The sequence below is a fragment of the Pseudonaja textilis genome, chromosome 2 (assembly GCF_049901715.1).
Source record: "Pseudonaja textilis isolate UNSWEBS1 chromosome 2, rPseTex1.2, whole genome shotgun sequence".
In the NCBI taxonomy this organism is placed as follows: domain Eukaryota; kingdom Metazoa; phylum Chordata; class Lepidosauria; order Squamata; family Elapidae; genus Pseudonaja; species Pseudonaja textilis.
The window spans coordinates 91,248,187-91,274,097 of record NC_141991.1 but is presented as its reverse complement, the minus strand read 5'-3'; the positions used below and the strand labels follow the sequence as shown (position 1 = coordinate 91,274,097).

The window sequence follows — 25,911 nt, the reverse complement described above, 5'->3', positions numbered from 1 at the left end:
TGATAGGGAGTCCAATAAGGCATCTAGAGCACCCAGTATCAATGACAGCTTCTAACTCCCTGGCCTCCCCTGTGTTCGGTACCACTAACTTGACCTTGACTGTAAAAGATATATGGGATCACTCACCATTGGGTCGTCTTCACTGGTCAGGTTCTCGGAGATGTGGTGTCGGTCTGGTGGTCCGTTGCTCCCATCTGCACAGAGGGGACTTTCCCAGCTGTGTCTAGCAAACTGGCGAATGTCTGGAGATCTTCCTTGATTCTTCCGACCTTTACCAGCTGTATTAGACTTTGACTGTGGTGCTTGTGGTACAGGAGCAGGGGACAGACAGTCTGCTGCTCTATGGCCATCTTGGCCACAGCAGTAATATTTCACCATCCTATTGGGTCAGGTACAAGCAGCTTCGGCTGGTCTGGTCAGTGGTCTCCTAGCCACAATTCTCTTAGGCGGGCCCACCAGAAGGGGTTTTCTGTGAGGGTTGATGCTGTGATCTAATCTGAGGGAGATGATATACCACGCTTGTAAGGTCTCCGGTATTCTCCCAATGTCACAGGCCTTCTTTACTTCTGGATCAATGGCATTTTTAAAGTAATGTAAAGTCATTCTTTCAGGCCAATCCATGAGGTAGCTTGCAACCCTTCTAAAGTCCCAAATAAAGTCTGACAATGTTCACTTGCCTTGTCTCATTTCCATTAACTTCTCTTCATTCTCTGCTACCCTGTCTGGATTTTCAAATCTGAATCTTAATAATTGAATAAATCCATTTACATCGTATAATTCGGGGGCTTGTTTGCTGTGTAGTTGGCCCACCCAGTCTTAAACATCCCTTTCATTCATCCCATCTGTTATGGCCATAACCAAATCGCGCTCTGTGGTGTATTGATCTCCAAATTGTTCTATATGGGATTGGATTCAAGTGAGGAAGTAATTGAAATATTCATGGAGGCCATCGAATATGGCCTTAAAGGGTATTTGGTCTGACCTGGGTCGTAGTTGGGGAGGTGGTACATGCCAGGCCCCTGCAAGTTCAACTGGAATGAAAGGAGTCAGGTGGGTGGAGTATTTAGGCTGGGCAGTCCCCCTGAAGCCTGGCTGGGTAGTGCCTCTCTGGAATAGGGATCTTTGTGGCCTTGCTCCAGGTTGGGGTTGCATTTGTGGTTGCCATGACAAAGATGGGTGTGGCCTGGTTCCCTGGTCGGGTATAGGGGAAGTGGCTGCTGTCTGGGCAACCCCCCTTCAGACCAGGACTTCGTTGGTGCTGACTGCCATTGGCACTGAATCCACCCTGGCCTGCATAAAATCTCCACCCTAGAGGGATACTCTCTGTAGGGGGTAATCTTCTGGAAAATGAGGGGATTACCTCGGAGGCTGCAACATACTTCTATCAGTCAATGCTTCTTGCTGGACTTCTCCAATTGGCACCTGTATAATCTCCTTGTTCCTCACGATACTTGGATAAGTGAAAATGGGTGGTCTCAGGCCCCCACTCGTCCAAACAGGCTGTGAAACCAAGTCTGTCACCTTTAAATTCTGGAACTGTTGTGGTAAATCTGCCCTTGATGGACTCCCATGATAAATCATGGGGATGTCTTCTTGAGAGAATTACGACTCCAATTGTCTCTTTTCCCTCCAATCTGGTTCAATAGTAGTATACATGGGGCTGGAGAAAGACTTCTCTTCAGACAGCTCGGTTAAATCTGGGTTGTAACAATTCCTTGAACTGAAACGCTTTGGTATAACTCCCAAATCTTTTTCTTCTACTGCCATTCTGAAGTCATCCATCATCTCCTCCAAACAGGGGCTGGCAGACCCAGCTAATGCTCCGGAGTGGGCCCCCCACCAGTATCCTCCTGCACATCTCCAACTTTGGCTGATTGTTGATCTTTTTCCATCTCTGGGAAAAGACCTCTGGGATATCAGCCAAACCCCTTTAGAAAGGAAAAGTCACTTTTGGAAATAAGTGTTAGGCATCCAGAAATTGTCCATGGTAATCAATCACTCCGAGAAAAGTATAATCTCCAACTGATTTATTAGGAACAGGTCTGGTACTTCTAAGGCATTTCCAAAAGTGAAAGTCATTTTCAGCGTGTTTCACAAAATCCACTTCTCTCCTCCCACTTCTACACTTCATTAATCACGAGAACCAATTAACTGCAGCTGGAATTTTTTAATGCGACATATGGAATAACCTTGAACTTTCCAATTCCTCCACCCCCCTTCCATTCATGGCAGCTGAATCTCAGAGCTGACAAGAAGTAAATACTGTGTTTAAGGCCGTGGCTGGTTAATAACTGTGCCATCTGGAATTGTGTCTGGTGTGATTGCCTGGGAACAATCAATTATTATATTGATTAATGGAAGAAAAATACATTTTGCATGCTTTGAAAAGTATTTGGAAGTGCTATAAACCTTCTAGAAGCACAGTACCTCTCTGCTATACATTAAATCAATCCAACTGCTGCCTGAGTTGGAAGTAGTTAAAAATTGTATTACTATAATGAGTGAACTCCTTAAAGCAACCACAACTCTTTTTCATTTGTGCAGAGAAGTGTGAAGGAAAGCAACCAGACAGGTGATGTTCTTATACAAGGTCCTAAGGACAAATCATTTTCAATCCATGTAAAGCCCTAGTGAAAAGCAGTACAATATTTAATGATGTTTTTGTTTGAAGTCCAGGTTAGTAATGTTCAACAAACCAATAAAGCAAGTTTTTTTTGATATAGAACAACAACCCGAAGTGTTTAGAACAAGTGGAAAATAAATAAAAACAAACAAAACATTTCATATCTTCAATAGCTTGTTTTTATCAGAAGAGTTTGGGGCATGTAACCAACTGCTGAGAAAGGGAGATATTAAGAAATTCTTTGCTTAACAGTTAGCTAAAACTAGAGTTATTATGTCTCAGTTGTATAAATCTGGACAACCAGGTAAACAAAGGAAGGAGGATTTTTTGCATACCAATTATAACAATCTGAAACAGATTAAAAAAATATCCCTGATTATGTTTGAAAATTTGATTCTTATTTTTTTTCTTACTGATAATAACAGAGAACACAGAATCATAGGGCTGGAGGGGACCTAGAAGGTCTTCTAGTCCAACCTGCTGCTCAAGGCAGGAGATTTTAGGCAGTTTTGGTCAAATGGCTTTGTCAAAAACCTCCAATGACAAAGCATCTACAACTCCAGGAGGCAAGCAATCTCATTGATTATTTGTTCTTACTGTCGGAAAATTTCTCCTTACTATTAATTTGGATGATTTAATGAGCTTTAATGAGCTTCCACCCCATACTTCTTGTGCTTTGCAATATTTTGGAGAATAAGTCAACCTCCTCTTTTCTGTGACAGCCCCTCAAATATCAGAAGACAGTTATCATGTCCCCCTAAACTTTTGTTTCAAAAGCCTCGACATACATAGCTCTCAACTATTCATCAATATGGTTGAGCCTCCAGACTCTTTATCATCTTTGTTGTTCTTCTCTGCACACTTTCTAGGATCTCATGATCTCTTTTTTGTATCATAAGGACGAAAACTACACACCATCTTCCATCCAAAGTGCACTTGAGACAATTAACAATATAATGGGGTAAATCTAAAATGTTTAAGATATGGTGGGGTTTTTTAATAGTCATTGAATAAAATAAAATACATGCATAAGAAATAATCAGAGGTGGTATTCAGCCAGTTCACACAGCTTGGTGGACCGGTAGTGAACATTTTGATAGGTTCAGACAACTGGCAAATGCCTCCTCTAGCTGGCCCTGCCTACCTGCCCCTGCTCTTACCTCTCCTACCTCTTCTATATTCTGCTGGTTATTAGCTCAGCTGATTCATGTAGCAGAGTAAATTGCCACACCTCAGCTGAGCTAAAAAAAACAGCACAGCTCACCAGCGTTAGATACAGAGGGCGGTCTCTGAGCCTTTCGCACGTGCACGCAAAGCATGCATTTGGTGCACGCATATGCATTAGGCGCGCCTGCACAGCTCACCAGCGTTGATACAAAGGGCGGTGTTTGAGCCATGCATATACACATGCAAAGCGTGCTGTCAGGATTCCGGCACTTAACCCCATTTAAATGGTCTTTTAGAGTTGCCATGCACAATGTGCATGCATGAAGCGAGATCTCCGAACCAGTAGGAAAAATTTTTGAAATCCACCACTGGAAATAATATAATGGTACTTGCTAGATTAATATCAAATTCAGCAAGAAATTGGCTCAAGCAGCAATTCTCTTACTGTTTGAATATATTGTATATTCCTTGCTTGCCAGCATAGACAGAGATCAGGTGAGTTTAACCTGACCTCTCTGGATACAGAAACTCAGAATCTCATTATAGTCCTTGTGTTCTTGCTATGTATGTCCTTTTCTGACAAAACCAAACTTTGTTTCCCTGATAATTGGTACAGTTGTTTCAGTATTTTGTACATCTAACTACTTTAGTACGCAAGTTATGGTTTCGGCTGACTATTTAGAAGTGGCTCTTCCATGGGATCTTTAACAGGAAGATCTGAGTCTTTGCTCCCATCAAGGAGAGGTTGTGCATCATATGCTTTTATTAGTATGGAAGTCATATTGGGTTGTTATTTATTATATCAGAATGTACTTTTCTTTTTAACCTTTTTACTGTATCTGGAGTTTTTTAAACCATTCAGAGTCACATTTGACTGGAATGGCATATAAGTCTTTGTAAATAAGTAACAGTGTGTATGTGTATGTATACACACACATACACATATTCATACCATTTATTCTAATCTCTAAACCTCACAGCATTGTTCCATATGTGTTAACATAGAAGTGCTGGGATTTTAACTATCTCTCCTGCAGATTTCAAGAGTTCAAAGAGTATTTAATCTCTGCCTGCGGCTTTCCTATTTGATAACTGGTTTATTGCCAGTTGAACCTTACTTTTCTAGTGAAATTTCTTCTTGAATGCATTTTTCTATCATTTTATAATCCTGTTTGGAAAAGGTTTCAATATACTCTTTCCAAAATTTTTAGTCCTATTTATTTAGTTAGAGTCATCACTCACCTCACACCTTTAACTCTATAGGCCAACAAACATAAAAATAATTAAAATAGTTTAAATACAATTTGAAGAAAATATTAAGCAGCCAAGAGACATTATAATCTGTCAGGGTCAACATAGCCAGGAAAAAGGACTCTTTGCATACTTGCAGGCATATTAGCAGGTCTTCAAGTTCTTTTGAAAGACCAATAGGCCAATAATCTCAGAGAGGAGAATATTCTAGAAGACATGCACTACAGCAGAAATTTTTAAAAAATAAATTTATAATTTTTATTATAAAAAATATTTTACATTTGAAATAGATTCTGTGGCACAATCACATTTCATCTTATTTTTCCTATATCTTACAATGTGTCTGCTTTCTTTTTCTTGTAAATTATCTATTTGTGGATACTCATTCATAATTACCCATTGATAATACTAGATCTTTTTTTCATGTTGTATTTAGTATCACTTGGAATTTGTTACAGAGGCTTCCAATGTCTTCCTCCTGAACATGTGCAGGAGATACATATGCTACTATAACATGACATTTGTAAAAGACAGAAAATTGTCACTTATTCAGGTATAGCAGAACAAATATGTGCTTTTGAGTTTCAGTGGCAATCAATTCCTGCAGATGACTCTTGCCCTGATCATCTGAGTTCAGAATAAGAAGGGCCAAGTCTATCTATAAAATAAATAAAAACTTAGAAAGGCAGGTCTCTGACAGGCATTCATATTTTTTGATAAAGTATGAACCTCTTTTTTGCAATCTTAGTTGATAAGAGAACAAGAAGAATGAGAAGGTCAACCTTTCTGTTTGTGGCACTGATCTCATTTGGAAAGCTTCAGTGGCATTAGGATTAACATTTTATTCCTGCTTGCTTAAGAGTAATCTTCTAATATCTAAGAAATGTTGGTTCTGTGAAGGAAAATATCAAGTCTTTAGAAATATTATAGAAGAATGGCATGCTTTCAAGTTGTAATAAGGGATTAGCACAAATAGGAGGCTGGAATTGTATTAGCAGGTGTAACCAAATTAAAGGAAAATAAAAAGTTATAGTTCACACCTCTTTCTAAGAGAATCTCTCCCTCCCTCCCTTTCTTTCTCCTTTTCCTTCCGAAACATAAATCCACACATACAAAAAAATTACCCATTCCTGCACTTCTGGTCAGGAGAGAAATTAAATACATAATATTTTAATAAATTTAAATCAGCATAATCTATTGAAGTATACTCTGGGTTCTAAAGGGATTAACTGAAGAAATTGAAAGCCATTAGCAATTATGTTTATGGTTTTTAGAAGGGAAGTAGGAAACAAAGGGAAGGGATTTACAACAGATGTTTTTATGATATTGGAGGAAAATTAGATAATTATTAGATAGAAACCAACAAGCAGAGATCATTAAATTTGTTGTGCTAAATAAATTTATCATAAACTACTTGAACTCATTGCAACAAAATGCACTTAATCTAATGTATTTCCTCCTTCAATCCAAGGGTGATGTCTAATGTAAATTATTAAATCATGGCCTCCACTTTTCTTCTTTTAACTAAATAGTAATATATAATTAAGTGGCATATCTAGTAATCAGTATTTAGAGTCCTCTTCAGAAATGTTTCCTTTAGAATTTCCTTTAGAATATTCCTTTAGTATATTCTTTCAAATAATGTAGACAATAATATATAAATATTTATATTGACATTGATTGGTTGTATATTCCATAATTTAAAGAAGTGATTAGAGTCATAGTCTTTCTGAACTCCACACAAACACAAACACACACACAAAACACACCTCTCCAGCTGTACCTGGAAGAGTTCAGACAAGTTTTAATTCATTCTTTATAATGATATAATTGGGAATCCTCTGATTATTTATTTACTTTTATTTCTTTACCATCTGATTACAGGAACTATGGGAAATTCGTAAGAAAGCAGAAAAAATAAATGCACCAATAAAAGAAGATAATCCAGAAAGCCAAGATGACAATCCCAGTAGTCACAAAACACATATTCACTCCTTATATGGGGCTACAGTCATTCTAGTCAAAGACCTGGCAGAAGAACATGTCTTTAAGGCCTTTTGAAACGCAAAAATGTGAGAACTACATGGTTCTCAAGGAAAACTGCAGTCCAGATAGCAGGCATTACAATAGATAATCTTCTAGGGCTCCAAAAGAATCAAAGGAATGTAGAATATGCCAAACTTGTTGGATCAAAGCGGCTGGCCAAATGCTACGGGAGCTAAACTGTACCTCAAATAATTGACCCTATACAATATTAGACATAATTGACACATTGATTCACACTCAAAAGAAAATGGACCACCAATGCAGCTTGTAAAGCAGAAATATTGCATGGGCATACTAAGCTTCCAGGTGATCTTCAAAGGCTGCCTCATGTAAGAGTGTTAGCAGTAGTCAAAACAGGAGATTATCTGTGCTAATTTGGATTGAATTATAACTAGTTATTTCCATTTTATTACCAAAGTCATACTCCATCCTGTAAATGGGAGTGTAAATTAATTATTCCAGATATTTTGATGAGAGGTAATTGTAGATTTATTCATGTTAATATTCAAGAAGAAATATATAAACTTACTGAAAAGTGTGCAAAAATGGTGGGTTTATCTTCTGCTTTCATTTTACAGTAGAAAGATCTCTTGCAAGTACAGTTGTACTGTTCCACTGTTATAGTAGATTCTGAAATGGCCATTTGACTCTCCTTAGAGATAGCAGTAGACTACTTTATCTGTGAAGTATATCTGGGATATCAAATTATGTTTTCCTCATTTCTAATGTAGTTTTTGATTACATAATGAAGGTGGAATTCAAAGGGGGAATAATAAAGAAATACAAAGAATAGAATCAGGACAAAAATAATTTTAACAAGCATGCAGCAAAAATAATTTGTTAGTAAGGAGAAAGTATGCAAGAAAGTGATTCCTTCTTGGGAATAAAGAGAAAGGGCTGTCAAATAATGTCCATAGCTTAAAAAGCAACAAAATGAGACATTATTAAGATAGAAATTCTATGATGTTCTAAAAAACAAATAATTTGAGTTACAATTACTTTGATCTTCTGGCCAAAGCCTCAATGTTTTTTTGTCCTAGCTTTTTCCTTGCATTTAATTTTGTCTAGATTACGGATCTCCAAACTTGACAACTTTAAGACTTGTGGACTTCAACTTCAATTCTTCAGCCAGCATATTGAATTTGAAATCCACAAGTCTTAGAGTTGCCAAGTTTGGAGACCCATGGCCTCGAAAATGGCATGAAGGAAACAAGAGGACATTGTGACAAGAGTCATTTCTTCCCATTTAAGAGCAGAATGGGAATGAGCCAACCAGTGTTGAAAAGTTAACAACATCTGGAAGACTTATGCTTCCATTTCTGGATTGGAATGTGATAATTTATTCTTAACCAACAGAACCATTAATGCAAAAACTATAAACAGTCAATGAAAATGAATCTTTGTTGGTTCTAATTGAAATATAGGGACCCTTCCACTTACAACAGTTCATTTAGTGGTCGTTCAAAGTTACAATAGCATTGGAAAAAGTGACTTATAACCATTTTTCACACTTAACGGCCATTGCAGTATCCCTATCGTCAAACTCACTTAAATGTTTCACATTGTGACATAAATGTTCAGATCAATTGTGGTCGTAACTTAAGGACTACCTGTACTTGTTCTAGATGGCATAATATAGATGTCTGCTTCTTTTTCTGTTTGTTATGATTAGTCAAAGAAGTGAATAGTTTTTTCAGTGAAACTTCATCTATTTTTCATCCAGTTATTTGACGCTAGAAATCAATGTTCCAAACCACCAAAAGCTAGTTTTTAACTCAGAATACAGAGAATAGTCCAGTGTGGTAAATATCCTAGTTTTTAAGGAATATTTAATCTGTTTAAAGCATTTATAAATGAAGATCTGCAAAAGACAGCAAACTATATTCCTTTGTCATTCAAGATGCTAGGAAGGCATTTTAAACCCCAAATGTGCTACAGATTTCTTTTCATCATCTGCTTCATGGAACCATTAAAACATTGTTTTATTCTGAGTGCTTTGTGATTTAATGTGCCAATACATCCAGTTCAAAGCATTCAGAACAGATCCTGTGAAGAGGGAATCGTGGTTGCACTTCAGCAGTATCACTATAGGAAGACCTTCAGACCATGGTGCATTTAATACGAACTTCTTAAGGGATTTTTGTGCTTTATTCAGCTGAATGTTATCAAAGCCTCTTTCATACATTCAAGGATAGGATACGCAGGGCCTCAAAGCCTTGCTTGATCATTTTAAATACAGGTAGTCCTCAACTTACAACAACAGTTCATTTAGTGACTGTTCAAAGTTACAGTGTCACTGGAAAAAAAGTGTCGTATGATCATTTTTCATGACCATTGCAACATTCCCATGGTCATGTGTGATCAACATTCCAACAGTTGGTAGTTGTCTCATATTTATGACGGTTACAGGATCATGTTGACCACCCCTTTTGCGACCTTCTGGCAAGCAGTGGGGACACCGGATTCACATTACAACAGTGTTACTAACTTAACAACTGCAATGATTCACTTAACATCTGTGGCAAGAAAGTCTGTAAAATGGGGCAAAACTCACTTAACAAGCCTCCAAAACCTTGGGCTCAATTGTGGTCGTACATTGAGCAGTACCTGTACCTGAAAATTTATCTGCTTGTCTTTCAATTTACAAGGCATTTTGCAGACTTATTCATTAAGCTAGGCTCTCAAGATGCAGCGAACTAAATCCTATAATTTCCAATTGGACGTTCAGGCTGAGAATTATGAAAGTCAAAATCCAACATGATAGGGAGTCACTGCATTGATGGAACTAATGAGGCTAAAGCTGCTATGTGAATAAAAAAGTGCTCATGCAACATTATTAAATGGACTATTAAATAAGTACCATTCAGTATCGGGGTGTGAGGGAGTTATGGTGGAAAGCTTATCTGTTTACCTTCACTCACAAACTTTCTGTATTAGTCTTTAATTCTTATTCAAAAATCTAACTACTTTCATAGCTGTTTTCTGATGCCAACATTATTTTCTAGTTGTAGCAAGTGTCTCCTAGTATTGAAAAAAGCTAAATAAAAGAGATGAAGTGTGGCCCAGCTTTATGCCACTTATTTTGAATTAATGCTTGACAGATGGAAGCAAAGGATACTGTACAGTAGAAAGCATGAGAAGAAAAAAACTAGTATAAGCAACTCAATTATTTGTCAATTAGCTTCAGGGATAAAGAGCAGAGGGTAGTGATCCTGGCGAGAGAACTGTTCTTAGTATATGCATTTCAAATGTAATTGACATGTTGAATTGTGTTAGTAAACATTATTTTGTGCTCCTCTTTGGCCTTTGTAGACCAAGTTAAAGGGAGTCATAAATCACTCCAAGATTTTTTTTTAAGTAGTACTTAGCTTGAATGTACGTTAGAAGGAAATTATTTACAAAGTTTACACAGGCAGGATTCATGTTTAGTGAACTAATTCTCAAGTTTTGGAACTTGGTTGACTAGGGAAAGACAAGAGAAAACAAACATTCTTTTCTCCTTTCACCAAAGTTCTAAAGCCTAAATACAAATTTTTTAACAACCGGTTATGTGGGCATGGCTTAGGTGGTGGGTGTGGCTTGGTGGTCATATGATTGGGTGGATGTGGCTTGGTGGTCCTGTTATTGGCTGGGTGTGGCCAACTCAATATCACTCACATCGAGGCATGAATCTCCTTGTCTAGCCTCTCATGACTGTGGAGATGCTGCAACAGCCGTAAGTGTGAAAAATGGCCATAAGTCACTTTTTCAGTGCCATTGTAACTGAATGGTCACTCCATACAAGCAAAGTACCAGCAAAGGAGGGAAAAAAACTCCAGAGAAGTTCCCAAGACAGGAAGACTAGTCCTGCCAATAATGTAATAAGGGTTAATGGAGAGGCAGTTTCTGTAATCAACACTAGAATGTTTCCTTCCTGCCTTCCTTACAGGATTAGGTCAGTAATTTCTTCTAACAACTGGTTCTCCAAACTGCTTAGAATGTTAACAACCAATTCTAGCGAATAGGTACGAACTAGTAGAATCCCACCCCTGCATAAAATCCAAAGAATGCCATAGTAGCTAAATAACATTGTTCTGTTTATGTTTGTGTCATTATCACATTTACAGGATTATTGATAAATTGTTTAAGAATCCCAGTGTTTGGTATCTATTTGGAATATATATTCTTCTTCTTTGGTCACAAAACAGTCTTACTATTTTGTTTTAATAATTCCTTTTCCTATCCTCCCCCCCCCATTTTTTTAACACTACCTGGTTCTTGAAATTTCTTCCTAGCAAGCGGGATGACCTTTTTATGTTTTCAGATTCCCAGAAAATCCTAACAAACAAATGAGCAAGCTTGCTGCAGTCCATTTCAACAGCAAGGAACCTGCTGTGCACAGATCTATCAACTGATGTCAATTCAGACTGTGTGTTCAGTGTCCTGACCTTTTTCACTGACTTTGTTTTGTTTTGCTTTGCTTTGTTTCAGTTGATTGCTTGGATCCATCCTGTTCCAACCATGGTGTGTGTGTAAATGGAGAATGCCTCTGTAGCCCAGGCTGGGGAGGTTTAAATTGTGAACTTCCACGTGCCCAATGTCCAGACCAGTGCAGTGGGCATGGCACATATCTCTCTGACACAGGCCTCTGTAACTGTGATCCCAACTGGATGGGTCCTGACTGCTCTGTTGGTAAGAGAAAAAAACAACATTTCATTTTAGAATATTTATTCTTTATATTTATTTAATTTCTTAATTTTGCCCATGGTGACTCAAGGCAGCTTACAGAGTATAAAAACCACATTTAAAACCATAAAACTACTTTTAAAAGATCAAATAAATTAATATAATAATAAAATCATCATAAAATCACCTTCCACCCCAGCAACAGCAGATCACATGAACCATTTAATGGACTCCATCCACTCTGGATTCCCCAGGGCAGAACCAGGTCTTCAGCACCTTCCAGAAGTGTATTAGAGTAGGGGCCATTCTAATCTCTGGGGGATATTCAATAGACTAGATGGTCTCCGGGTATTTACTCAAGATAATCAACCAAATTCAACTGTTGCATTACAAGTTGGTATTCTAATGTAAATTCAAATACCCCAAATCCTCATACAGCTTGCAATGTAGGAACAATAAGAGTTTGCTGCTTTATTTCAGTGATTTTGAACATTTAACGTTCAAACTATCCTTTATCCTGTTTTCAAACTATCCTTTATCCTTGGCAGCACTGCCTGAATTCTGAAATGCTGTGTAACTGACAATTTACCCATGGTTAATCGAATCAATATAAAAAATATTTATCTTCCAATGTTTTGATTTTCACTTCTTGTATTTTTTGTAATCCTGTTTTATGATAGTGTTGAAGATGTGTGTTCTGAAACTTTCAGTTCACGATAACATCTACCATAATAGTTATTCAAATTGTGTTCACCTTTGGAAATACTAAAGGCAATGGAGTACACATATATCAGAAATTTTAATTTGTAGACTCTTTTTTGTTGTCAACAAAATACCAACTGCTTGGATGCAATGTGATAACAGATCTCATACCTCATTTGTAGAAATTTCTATCATGCGTTGCTTACTTGTAGCAACGAAAGTACACAACCACCCAGAGTCGTTGAGAAGACAATAAGCAAATTAAATTAAGAGAAATAATAATCAGTTTTGTGTTCAAAATGCTATTGGTTTTCATGACAATATTGGGTAATAAGCAATACTGGGTAATATCTATCTCTATCTTTCTCTTATTCTTTTCCAGAAGTATGTGCTGTAGACTGTGGCACTCATGGTGTATGCATTGGCGGAGCATGTCGTTGTGAAGAGGGCTGGACAGGGATAGCCTGTGACCAACGTGTTTGTCATCCCCGCTGCACAGAACACGGAACTTGCAAAGATGGAAAATGTGAATGCCGGGAGGGCTGGAATGGGGAGCACTGCACCATTGGTAGGCAAACGACAGCCACCGAAACAGGCACATATTGCTTTCTTTTCATAACTTGTAGAAACATAGTTACAATTGTGTATGGCAACCGGCTGTCCCTTTATGGACTCATCTGCTTCCAGTCATTAATTCTGAATATTAAAACAGAGGGTTTTTTAATAGTTGGTAGCAGGTTTAAAACTTACAACAATATAAATTATCCTACTTCATATTCCATATTCAGTGTAGAAGGGGTATACTACTGATGAGATCATTCTACTCAATTTAACTAAGAGTTTATTTTAACCATTGCCCCCCCCCCCCTTTCCCTTAGCTAGTCTATTTTCTGAAACTACCTCTTTATTAAATATTTCATTCTGTGTGCATCACCACAATAGCCATCAGGAGCAGGGGTCAAGTTGAGAGGGAATTGCCCTCCTGTTGTTACAAAAATAGCTCCCTAGTATTTCCATGTGTTGTGCTGTGACAGTGGTCATGGTGTTTGCCTATAGACTGACACAGCATGGGAGGGCTGAAGCAATGCTACAGCACAATGGTATACCCTTCTCTAACAGCGGGCCGCTCAGCACAGCTTTGGCTTCACGCAGAGTGTCAGGCCTAACACAATTGCATTGCTTTTGTTATATGTCAACCTAGAAAGTAATAACAAATACATATTGTTTTAGATCTGTTGGACTATTTTGAATTTTAAACACAAATTACTAAAAATCTTGCTTCAATGTGCACATAGTTCCTGGAGAATCCAGATAACTGCTGATAATAGTTTCAGTCTATTATGTAGCATCCTAATTCAAGCCTTTTTATTGACCAGATCTTTAGTCTTTAACTTGGAAGGAAAAAATTCTCTGGGTGCAATTTGAAGTTAGAATAGGAATTCCTCCACTTATATGTCAACCTAGAAAGTAATAACAAATATTGTTTTAGATCTGTTGGACTATTTTGAATTTTAAACACAAATTACTAAAAATCTTGCTTCAATGTGCACATAGTTCCTGGAGAATCCAGATAACTGCTGATAATAGTTTCAGTCTATTATGTAGCATCCTAATTCAAGCCTTTTTATTGACCAGATCTTTAGTCTTTAACTTGGAAGGAAAAAATTCTCTGGGTGCAATTTGAAGTTAGAATAGGAATTCCTCCACTTTGGAGGGAGGGCTGTTTCCCCATGTCATTTTCATCTTGTTATCTAGGTCTACCCAGTCTAGATTGTGAAAGCCTGGTCAGTAAATAGATACTAGCAAAGATTAAATTTCCCAGCATATTTTTTTATAATAGCTAGTAGCCAGCTAAACTGTAGCAATCCAGATGGAATAGTCTTATCGAAATAACCCTTTAAAAATACCTGGTACAGAATTAAAAAGTCAAAATAAGAATTGAAATTATAATGGCAACTGGAGACTCTAAAAGGAGCGCCTGGTTGCCAGTTAACTGTTTTTCTTTTGAAACAAAATGTGCTTGTCAGACTTGTGTCTTTTATTATTATTTAGGTGTCTCAGTCTCTTTGGGTAGCTAAACCTTTTGGGAAAGATGCTTAAATTGAAATACATGTCCTTCTTCAACATATTTCAAGGTAATACTGAGGTTTATAGCGTACAGTTGACTTGCTATTGAAACCAGTTTTTCTAGTTGATGGAAGCTGGTTTCTTTATCTGCAAGGTCTCTTTTTAATCAATGGGGATCTGATTTAAGAACCACTTTAAGTTTATTTGAGCTTTGCATCTAATCAACCATTGTTCCTAAAAGGTTTACCTTGTTCTACTGATTTGTGATAATGTCTATGTTTTTAAAAGTGTTTTTCTGTATTTGTTTGTGATTTTATGGTATTAGGTAGCAATCCTATACATGTTTACCTGGGATAAACCCCACTGAATTTAATGGTATTTATTTCTTTGTAACCATGTATATGACTGCACTGTTAATTTGACATTACTGTGCACCCAAAAATTGATATGTTTTGATCTGATTACACAAATGATTCTATGTGACTTTTAGCCAAAATATGAAAATATTTAATTTATTTTTGACAGGGAATAAAACATGAATTGCTTTTGAAGTATTGAGAATCTGCATTAGTGTCTTGGGGATCTGTGTTGAGATGGGTATTTTTTAACTTGTTCATAAATTATCTGAACATGTGAATAAATAGTGTACCAGCCAGGTCTATGGATGATACTAAACTATTTAGGATGCTTAAAACAAAAATTGATTGTGAAGGTCTCAGAAGGATCTCATTAATTGAGTGGATGGCCTACAAAAGGGCATTGAGTGGATGTTCAATGAAATTTAGGTAAGTGTAAATAGATACACTGAAACAAAAAGCCTATGTATTGGGTTGAGCTTTTTTATAGCTTACTATCAGAAAGACACTAAACTATAGTGAATTGTCCAATAAAATTATCTACCCAATGAATAAGAGCTGAAAATAAGACATATTCCTTGCTCAGATCATTAGAATCTATCGACTGTCATGTTGAGTGTCAGGATTAAACATATCGCTGATAGGAACAGGAAGAGACAGTTTACATTTATTTTCTACTACTAGAAGGTATGCCAAAAGCCTGATTTCCAGAAGAATAAGGACCTACAGGGGAGAAAAGATCATTTAATTTTGCCTTATGTTGATGGAATTTTACCAACTGAACTTGGGTTCAAGTGAGCATCCGTGAAAGCCAACAATAATAAATACACAGTGTGAAAAAGAACATCTAGGAAGAAATCAATTCCCATATTCAATGTTTTGAAACAGTACCTAGTCATCGATATGGAGTATTTGATTGATACTGTCATACTTGTTTCCAGAAAAAAAAAAGATGTTAGAATTATGCTTTCATATCTTGACCTTCGCCTCCACAGTTGACCATACTATGATTATTCACCATTAAATTTTTTGACTATTATGCAAAACCCCATAACCTGTAATGGTAGGTAGTGTTTTGAATAGAGTAGAATAATACACTTTCGTTGTGATATTTTTAAATTATACTGGTTTTCCCTTGTGGGAAGGGCCTTTATATTTCATCAAGACTATTGTTTGCATTTTTTTCTATATACTATATCTATGCCTGTGCCCAATAGACCAGCAGGTTCACTCGCAGCACCGCTGGATAGTTTTGTCCTATTAGATTGCTCTTTGTATCAAAGGTTTTTTTTTCCCCTAACTGCTTTTCTTAAAGTAATGGCAAAAATAGCAATAAAAGCAGAAACAATTTCTGGAAGAGATGGAATAGGATTTGAAGATTAAAAAAAAAGAGAGGAAAAGCACTGTCTCTGACAAAGGCAGCAATTCAACAAAAATGGCTGGGTGGCAATGAGAGAGGATCAAAAACCTGCAGTTCCATATTTCTAAGCTTTTCAATCCAATCTAGAAAAAAGTAAGAAAATCAACATGATTCGATAAAAATAGAAATGTGACTTCTACTGAAACAATAGAAACCAAGTTGTTTATTTATTAGATTTATAGGGCTGCCTAATCATCATGTAAACCTGCTTGATGTGGGTAATGTTGTGGCTTCCTTTGTATTGGAAAACATATGATGTGTAGAATGCATCTATGCTGAAACACAATTATCCTGAGTGGAAGGCTGTCCCTAATATTAATCAAAGTAAGATGGCTACTCCAGACAACAGATGCTAGGAGACAGAGATGGCAAGGCAATGTCAAGCATCTTTGCTTGTGCTATGTGGTCTACTTTGTATTCTCCAGATGTAGTAGACAATGCTGTCCTAATGCAAGCTCTAAAAAAACGGTCAACTGCTATAATTTTGCTAGAGGAAACTGAGGGAGGCACAATTTTGCCTTTGTCTTAAGTGATAAAGTGTCTTTGGCTGGTGTCTCTTCACATAAGCTTAGGATAGAGAATAGCCATTGCAAATTGATGCCACGGCCATCAAGGCGTTCATATAGCTGAAAATGCATTTTGATTTCATGTGTAGAGATTAGAAAAAATTGTTTCGTTTCCACTGTGATTGATTTGTGGAAGTACCACATGTCTATTTCTGTAAAATAATTGTACTTCTGCTAGTACAAACCAGCTGTCCATAAAGCTTTATGTGGCCTATTGAGTTCAGAAGTTCCAGGATATATTGCTAGGATAATAATTAGATTGCTTGGGCAACCCCTCACTGGGATTTTTTGAATTTTTAGGTGAGATGTATCAGTCACCTGCTGTATGAATGCTCAATAATACTATGGCATATTGAAACCTCAGAGTCTTTGAATTGATTCTGCTAAGTCTTTGTCATATACAACCAACCATTGCATATAGCCACTGTCCAAATCTTGAAATGATGAGTGGTGCTGACTAATGTAATGTGGTTAGGCAGCCATGAAGATAATAAAAGCACAGGTATTTTATTTTACGTTTAATTAGGTCTAGCAATTTCAACAGCTAACTGTTCTTGGGCAGGTGCAGCCCAGCTGCTATTGTCATTGTTTTAGTAAATTCCCAATTGGAGCTTTACTACAGTTAAATTCCTATATTCTTTTGCGTATGGGCTGCACTTGGTTGTAATATTCTATCATATTTAGTTTTATGATATTTGCTTAAGATGAATGGCAATTAAAATACTTTTTCACACACACACAGAGAGAGGGGGGGGAGAAAGAAAGACAGAAAGAAAGAAAGAAAGAAAGAAAGAAAGAAAGAAAGAAAGAAAGAAAGAAAGAAAGAAAGAAAGAAAGAAAGAAGACGAAAAAGGGCAAAAGGGGCATGAATTTAAAATAGAAGATACAGATAATTTACCAGTAATTCACCAGTAGATACAGACCATTTGCAAAGTAATGGTAGTGGCATTCTGGCTCTACCAAACTCAGTGATATATGTAGAATAATAAAAAGACTCATCCTAATCTATGTTGAAAATTTAAAAATTGGTAGGTAACCAGCTATTGCAAGTGATGTATTGGGTCTTGCACCAGTGTTCCTTAGGAAATAAGTCAGAGTTGTCAATCAGCTGTCCAGCAATCTTCCCATGTTGGTATCTCTATTTTTCTCGATTATGTTGAAATTATATTAATATAATATTCAGCCTCAGAATTTTTAAACAATCTATTTCACATTCTAAATGCAAATCTATTTTATATTACATTTATATATATTTCTCATTATCATGATTTAAAATTATAGGAGGACGAGAATGACTGTTGCATCAATTAGCATTTAAGCCATCTTAAAGACACACGCATGCACGCAGACATTCAGTGTGTGTAGTTTAATAATTGAATATTTTCAAAACCTGATTTTTTAAAGAGTAACTTAAATCCTTAAAACTTTCTGGGGCTACTGAATGAAGCATCCTTCATTTTCTCCAACTTCTGTCTGCTCTGGAAGGAAAATCTTTTTATCGGCTTGTATGATAAACATAATTAATGATATGCAGGCTTTACAAAGAGTAAAAAGGAATGCTGTTTCAGGAGATGGTACAACGCATTCCAGTATGAATATCAATTTTCTTTCACATTCCTTAGTATGTGCTTCTAGTCATGATTAGAAATTGCTACAGCATACTGTAAGTCTCCTTTCTCTTCCACCACGAGGATGGAATATATATGACCTTATTTCTTTTCTAGTCCACTTTGAAAAGGCAATAAATTTATTTTTCAGTCATACATCTTGCATTTCATCCAGGACTTCAAAGACGTGCATCCTGCAGATATCTGTAAATGACTTTCTGACTTAAATCAGAGTATTTCTTTCCTTTGGTGGAATTTCTACATGAACTATATTGATTCTGTTGCCAATTCCAGAATCTGTATAACCCTTGCCCCCTGAAAGAAGAGGGGGGGTAGGTTTGCTCAAGCTGCTTATCTAGCTATTGAAAGGACAGCTCTAGTTTTGTGTTTTGAAGTGTATTCACTGCAACAGCCAACTATTAATGTTTCAACAATGTCATTTTCTATGTTATTTTATACCTGTGGTGTCAAGCACCTGTTTCAGTGAGTTGAGCGAATTGCATGATATTGTCATAGACAAAATGACAGAGGTATTTTAACTGTGGAAATTAAATCTGGTGTTAGACTGTCCAATGCTATTAAATCACATCAGAAGTTCAGAGCTTTAAAGCTTGTTCCCAATAAACCTTTTAAATATTCTGGTATTTTGTGTAACATATTTTCTGTAGGAATTTAATATCATACAATTCTATAAAAAAATTAATGTCAACAAAGTAATAATTATTCCTCAGTGAAAAATCTGGAATAGGCATACTACAGGAATATACATCAGCAAGTCAAACTGGATGCTTTTACTAAGAAATTAAAAATGAGAAAAGATATTAATCTGAACTATAAAAAGGGCTCTAACCTTCTTTGTTTGCATATGTGTGCTGTCTGGCACATTTTCTTCTAATATTAGTGCAAGTTATCTGCTCTGCCTCATGTTTATTTCAGTGGTTCTGTTGCTAGCTGAAAATGCAGTCTATTCATTTATCACTTAAGTCAAAGTCACAGAATGAGTGGCACAATTGTTCATCAAATAGTGATTCCTATAACCAGCCTGGGCTGAAGCAGTAAAAGAGACCCCCCCCCCCAAAAAAAAACCCTATCTTCTAGAACTTCTCCAGATTGAGTATGTTAATAGCAATAGCAATAGCGCTTAGACTTATATACCACTGCACAGTGCTTTACAGCCATCTCTAAGCAGTTTACAGAGTTAACATATTGCCCCCAACAATCTGGGTCCTCCTTTTACGGAAGGATGGAAGGCTGAGTCAGCTTGAGCTGGTAAGATTCGAGCTGCTGAACTACTGGCAGTTGTCTGTCATTAGAATTAGTTTGCAATACTGCATTCTAACCACTGCACCACTACAACTGTTTATCTAGTTTTGTAACAATATTTAGTGTTTGAGTTCTTCCTGCAACAGTTAGTAAAACTTTCAGGGATGTAAAAAGGCAGATGTCAAGCCCAAAATTGACATATGTGTAGCCATTTTAGTTAAGTTTAGTGTATATTCTTTTTCTTACTTTCTCTGTGGCAGTCCTGGGGGAAGGGTTTCAGGCTTGCTACATTCCTAAAGGGGGAAGAGTGGAGATAAAGAGAGTTGTTTTGGCTAGGTGATCTTTCTTCCCATGGGAAACAAGCTGTCTGTGCTTGGGCCCCTTGAGGTGGAGATTTATGACATCAAGCAATGTTGAATTACTTCTATTGGAGAATGTGACTTTGGGGGGTTGTTTCTAACTTTTAATATTGTGCGGTAATTCCAGGTCGTGTCAGATCCGGAATTACCATGGACTTTGCCAATTTGATGCTTTCCTAAATAAAACAAATTGTTTTGGAAGATGGACTTTGTTCTTTTCTTTTTAAATGGATTTCATCACTTGAAAGCCTGACAGCAGATTTGAAGTGACCTATGACGACCCTATTAGTCTAGCCAAGCTCCCCATTTTGCAATTCCTTAGATAAAATGTATATGAATAAATATTTTGAAATTGCGTTGGAATTCTGCTGCCCACTCTCAATGTTTCTCTCATCAAATCTCTGTTCTCGTGCTAAAGTGTAAGCTCTTAGAGAGGAACTGAGAACTCCAGTTTTTTATAGTGGTTGATGGATTTTTATTAGTCTTTTGAGTTGTCTTTTTGGACAAATGGACATTTCTAGCAGGAAGTCAAAGGTCTTGGTCACATGAAGTCCTCACTTACAGCCTGGACAATCCTCACTTAACAAAGGCACTTGGAACTGCCATCACTAAGCAGCATGTTCCCGTGACATCATGCTTTACGATGCATCATTTAGTAATGTCAGTTCTTGTCCCAGTTGGTATTGTCAACCAAGAACTAGCTGTATTAATTACACAAAGGAAATATATTAAGTCAGTTTGGATTTAACAGAGATTTTAACAGATATACTTTCTACCAAATTAGTCTGTTAAATTAAGGTTTTACAGAACTGGTATTCTTAAAATGCATTCAATATTGAATTAGTTCAAACCAAGACTTATCAGAAAAGAGATGGTTAAGTTTTTGTTCTGGTACACATTTAATGGCAACATTATTAAGTAACTATTATATGTGAGCAACGTCCTAATACATTTCTGGAATGTACATGTTAATTTTCTTCACGGAATTCTACAAAAGCTTTGAGCCTGTTATTTGCAGGAGTGTAGTCCATTGCAGTTCTATTGTAGCTGGAAAAGAATACAATTAGAATGATGCATAAGATGAGTCCTCTCCAGAGAATTATTAATCTAAATTATTTGGAAAAATTGCAATTTATAAATATAAATTTTTGTTAGAAAAACAATATTTATTTCCCAGAAAGACTGAGAGTTTAAAAAGCAAGGAATAATAGAAAATAAGCTTTCTACTTGTTTAGGACTTTTTTCTTTCTTTCTTTCTTTCTTTCTTTCTTTTGTTAGTAACTAGTGATTGCTTGGTTTGTAATATCAAAATACAGACTTTCATGAAGTGGTTGCTTGAGCCTTTTCTAGAGGGAGTCCCACAAGGCAGGATTTTTAAAACGGTATTTTTAGCTTTTGCAAATGCAGAATGAGCAAATGCAGAAGAAGTAACTTTATTGTAATTCCCATAAAACCAAAGGGACATCGGGACAAGAAAACATTCTTTTGTTTTCACCACTGAGAATTCTGGAAAGGGGTATTTAGTTCTTTTCAGCACATTGCCATCAACTTTTCAGCACATTGTAAATATTCGCCAAAGAGATATCTTTGCTTTTCCCTTTAATGAAACAGGGCAGAATGTGTGTTTAGGATTTTCTAATCCTATTCCCCTCTGGGAGCCAATAAAGAAATTAGCATCATATAGTGCAAAGCCTTATGGCAGTAGGCAGAATGTTTTCTTATCATCCAGTTTTAAAGCAGGGATTTATTTTTAAAAAAATCTGCATCATGTAAAGTACTTATGGTTTGGGTTTTGATTTGTTTAATTCTTTTTTTACTTTCCTGCGTGTGTTACATTAAATTTTATTCCTTGGGAAAAATGAACTAGAACACAAGACAACAAAAATGCAGATTCATTCTGGCAAGACATATTCCCTGCTGATCTGGTTTCAAAGACATTTAGTAATGGTAGCAGAGTGCAGATAATATAATAAGAGCAAACCTTTTGTTTTCTGTTCCCCGTAAATTCTGAAATGCAGCATTGATTTCAGACTACGTTTTTGTTTATATCTGCTTTTAAGAGTTACATCAGCATGGGGAAAACAAATGAAATGTGTTGCTGCTTTCTTTGTTCTGGTAGAAATTGATAAAGTAAAATAAAATGTGAGGCCGAGGGAAAACAAAGGTGTGAATGTTAGGTTCACTGAATTGCTTAATGGGCATCATAGGAGGAAATGCATTTGCATTTGCTTCTTGCTAATTGATTCTTCATTGTAATACCAATCTACATATTTTTGATTATCACAAAAGAAGAGAATAGCTCGGGACTGAACTGTGGAAAACTTGGTGTTCTCTGAGCTTGGTTGTTTGCTTGCATATATTTCATTAGCCAAATTAGATAATGTCATCATTACTAGTGAGTATGCAGTGTGCTTGTCCTATCAATATGGCAGGGGTATAGTTTTTTCATTGAGGGTTCTCTGATTAAGGTATTGTTTTCTGCTTGATTATTTGAAAACTCTTTAATCTCATAACACATGGACAGACTGAACCATATTTTCAGCTGGGAAATTGTGTGAGCATCCTAGAGCAAACTCAATCCAGAAAATCTAGAAAATCAGTGGAAGCTTGGCATTCAGACAAACCAGGCATCAAATCAGGCATCGATAGACACACAGTTCTGTGCATAGTGCTAAGAAGCTGACATAGAAAAAAAATCAAACTATGCAAAACATCAATTATAATGTGAAAATGCATAAGATTACATAAAGAATAGCACATCTGTGTATTATATAAAATAAAACAGCAATACTATCCCCAAGAGATTTCTGGGCAGGATCCATGGCAGAAGAAGGTAGAAGCATGAAACAAACAGAGGGAGATAGAATAATATAACCCTTTAAAAAATATGTAGAAAGAAAAACATCAATTTGGCCTGAGACATTTCTACACTATCTTTTGTGCAACAGATTTTTATTTCCTCCCACCCTCAGGATGTGCACACATTAGTAGGAACAGCAGTGCATCCATTTGCATAAAAACATGGTAAGTTGAATCCTGATTTGTGTCTTCTATTATACTTCTGCAATTTAAAGTAGTTAGAGGAATGTTTCATAGTATTCCATTTTGCCTCTGTTTGGGATTCTAAGCATATGGATAACCAGCAGCAGTTCTTAAATAAGCTTGGTTTTAACTAATGTAATAATATTGTTTCATACATTGTCCTAAAGTAGCGATCCCCAATCTTTCTGGTTCCACAGATAGGTAGTGGTGGTATAGGGAAGGAATGGTTTTGTGCACACAATCTAATCATGTGCAAGCTTCACGCACTTGCCCATCACTTTCATGGCCCTGTTTCCAATGAACTGCAGATCGGTACAAGTAGAACAGAACAGAACAGAACAGAACAGAACAGAACAGAACAGAATAGAATAGAATAGAATAGAATAGAATAGAATAGAATAGAATAGAATAGAATACTTTATTGGCCAAGTGTGATTGGACACACAAGGAATTTGTCTTGGTGTAAATACTCTCAGTATACATAAAGAAAAGATACATTCATTAAGAATCAAGAATCATAATGTACAACACTTAATGATAGTCATAGGGTACAATCAACAATCAAATCATACTAGGAAACAGTCAAGTGGGAGGGGATGGGTGATAAGGAGTGGTGAGAAGTTTAACAGTAATAGTAGTGTACACTTTGTAAATAGTTGAACAGTGTTGAGGGGATTATTTGTTTAGCAGAGTGATAGCTTTCGGGAAAAAACTGTTCTTGTGTCTAGTTGTTCTGGTGCGCAGTGCTCTATAGCGTCGTTTTGAGGGAAGGAGTTGAAACAGTTTGTGTGAGTATGAAATCCATAGTGAATTGCAGATAATAATAAAGAATAAAGAAACCATTAGAAAGCATTTCACTGAGGCAGCTGTCGTCGGTGTCATCTTGGATGAATGTACCTGTCCATTGCTTAGGAGTTGGGGACCCCTGTCCTAAAGGAGAACATTGGGAATTATATACAGAACTCTTTGTGAACATTTGTGATAATTTTGCATCGAAAAGTTATTAGGTTGCAATATTGCAATAGTTGAAAACCCAGTTTTCAGATAAGCCTGATTCAAAGACTATCTAGCAAACTGTCAAGGGGAAAAATCATTTAAAATATGGCAACTTTTTAATAAGATAGAAAAATAAGTAATCAGCTATTTACTTTCATTTGGAATTTAATTTATCTTCGTTTGTCTCTAAACAGATCATATCTTCTTTCTTCTTTCTCTGTGTTTAAACTTTGATTCTCCTGCTCCCTCATGGAACTTTACATAATTGAATGAATTGATAAATTGATAAAAAATCAATTGTTTGTTTAAAAGGGCAAAAATAAATTTTGCCTGATAGTAAAAATGTTTATTAAATAAACAGTTAATAGCAAAAATATTTACAAATATTAATATTTTGATAGAATACACATGTACACATGTATATAACCCACAATACAGATATTGTTAATCTTTATAATTGTTTAAAACTATAACAAGCAATGTGAGGAAGTTCATTAGAAACTATTGGCTAAGTAAAATCCCTATTATATATGCATTCAGATCTTTTAAAGAATAAACTACAAAAATTCCTTTTCATTGTTCAGCTAATTGTGTTCTTTCTGGATTTGTATTAGGCTCAAAAGTCATAACCAATATTTTGGACATGTTTTAAAAATGTACACAGAATAACAGAAAGTGTACAGGTACCATGTCCATGAAGCATACAGCCTATAATTCTTTATGTAAGGCAGCAAAAGAAATAGTGGAAATAATTATATGAAAGCACATTTTATTTTTTTTCATTTTATGTGTTGAATTCTGCCTCATTAATTCAAATCAACCTGTTGGAGGAAATATCCATCTGGTTCAGTTCCAAGCCAGAGAAAGGCACTGGAGACAAAATGGAGGCTGGAGGCTGATTGGAAATATAGTTTAATGATGAACAGAATCACCAAGCACATGGGTTCTGGGCAGCTGACCCCATGCAGTTGAGAGCGGGTAGCTTTTGTATCTTCTCTTGGGCTTTGAGCTTGAACTTCCTGTGCAAGAACATTCTTGGCTGTTGTAGGGGTCATAGCTGGCTCTGTAGCTTGTCTAAGCTAAGTTTGGTGGGTGATGCAATGTCCTTAGGAGATTGTGCAATGTGGTGAGCTCTGCTGCTAGATGATAGTGGATTAATCCTATTATGTCCTGAAGGGTCATATCTTAATCCCATCACCCTGGAGTGGAAGGTCTTTTGTTTGTAGATAGGCTGGCCCAAGCTTTCTCAATAGACACAAAAATCTGCTGGGGGGGAGGGAGCTGGGGCTCTGAGTTTTTCTCTCCCTTAAGATTTTTATTTCTCTTTTAGGGAAAATATTTTATCCTGCCATTTTTAATATTTCTCAAAATATTTCATTCTTCTAGGAAGGGGGTGGGTGCTAACTTTCTACAAACTGATTATAGTATATACATGATCTGAAAATAAAATCCATGTAAGAAGACTGCCTGAAATTTGTTTTCAAGTATTTTGTCCCAGCATACCTGAATTTGTTTATGACACTGAATCTTTTTAGGCACCTTTAATATAAAATGAGGATGCTTTCCTTCTCACACACCTCCATCTCTCCCATGGCAATGAAAAGATTCTGTCAAAGAAGTGTATCCAATTGCTCCTGACTGTGTTTTTGATCCTCCAAGCATTTCAAAGCTCTCGTTTTTTACAAGCATTCATTCTCACACTGGAAGATTGTGAAAAGATAGAGCAGGAATGAAAACTACATCCCCCTCTTTTGTTCACAATTATAATAAAGAATCAAGGC

The 25,911-nt window shown here is 36.4% G+C and overlaps 1 protein-coding gene across 4 annotated transcripts in view; it reads left to right on the top strand.

Annotated features, from left to right (window-relative positions):
- The window catches only part of TENM2 (teneurin transmembrane protein 2), an 865,315-nt gene that overhangs the window by 706,271 nt on the left and 133,133 nt on the right, over window positions 1-25,911 (top strand). For all 4 annotated transcript variants that reach the window (XM_087924563.1, XM_087924565.1, XM_087924562.1 and 1 more), the window contains 2 exons: window positions 11,558-11,758; window positions 12,837-13,022. In XM_087924563.1, coding sequence (XP_087780689.1) covers window positions 11,558-11,758; window positions 12,837-13,022 — 387 coding nt within the window. The remainder of the gene's footprint in view (window positions 1-11,557; window positions 11,759-12,836; window positions 13,023-25,911) is intronic.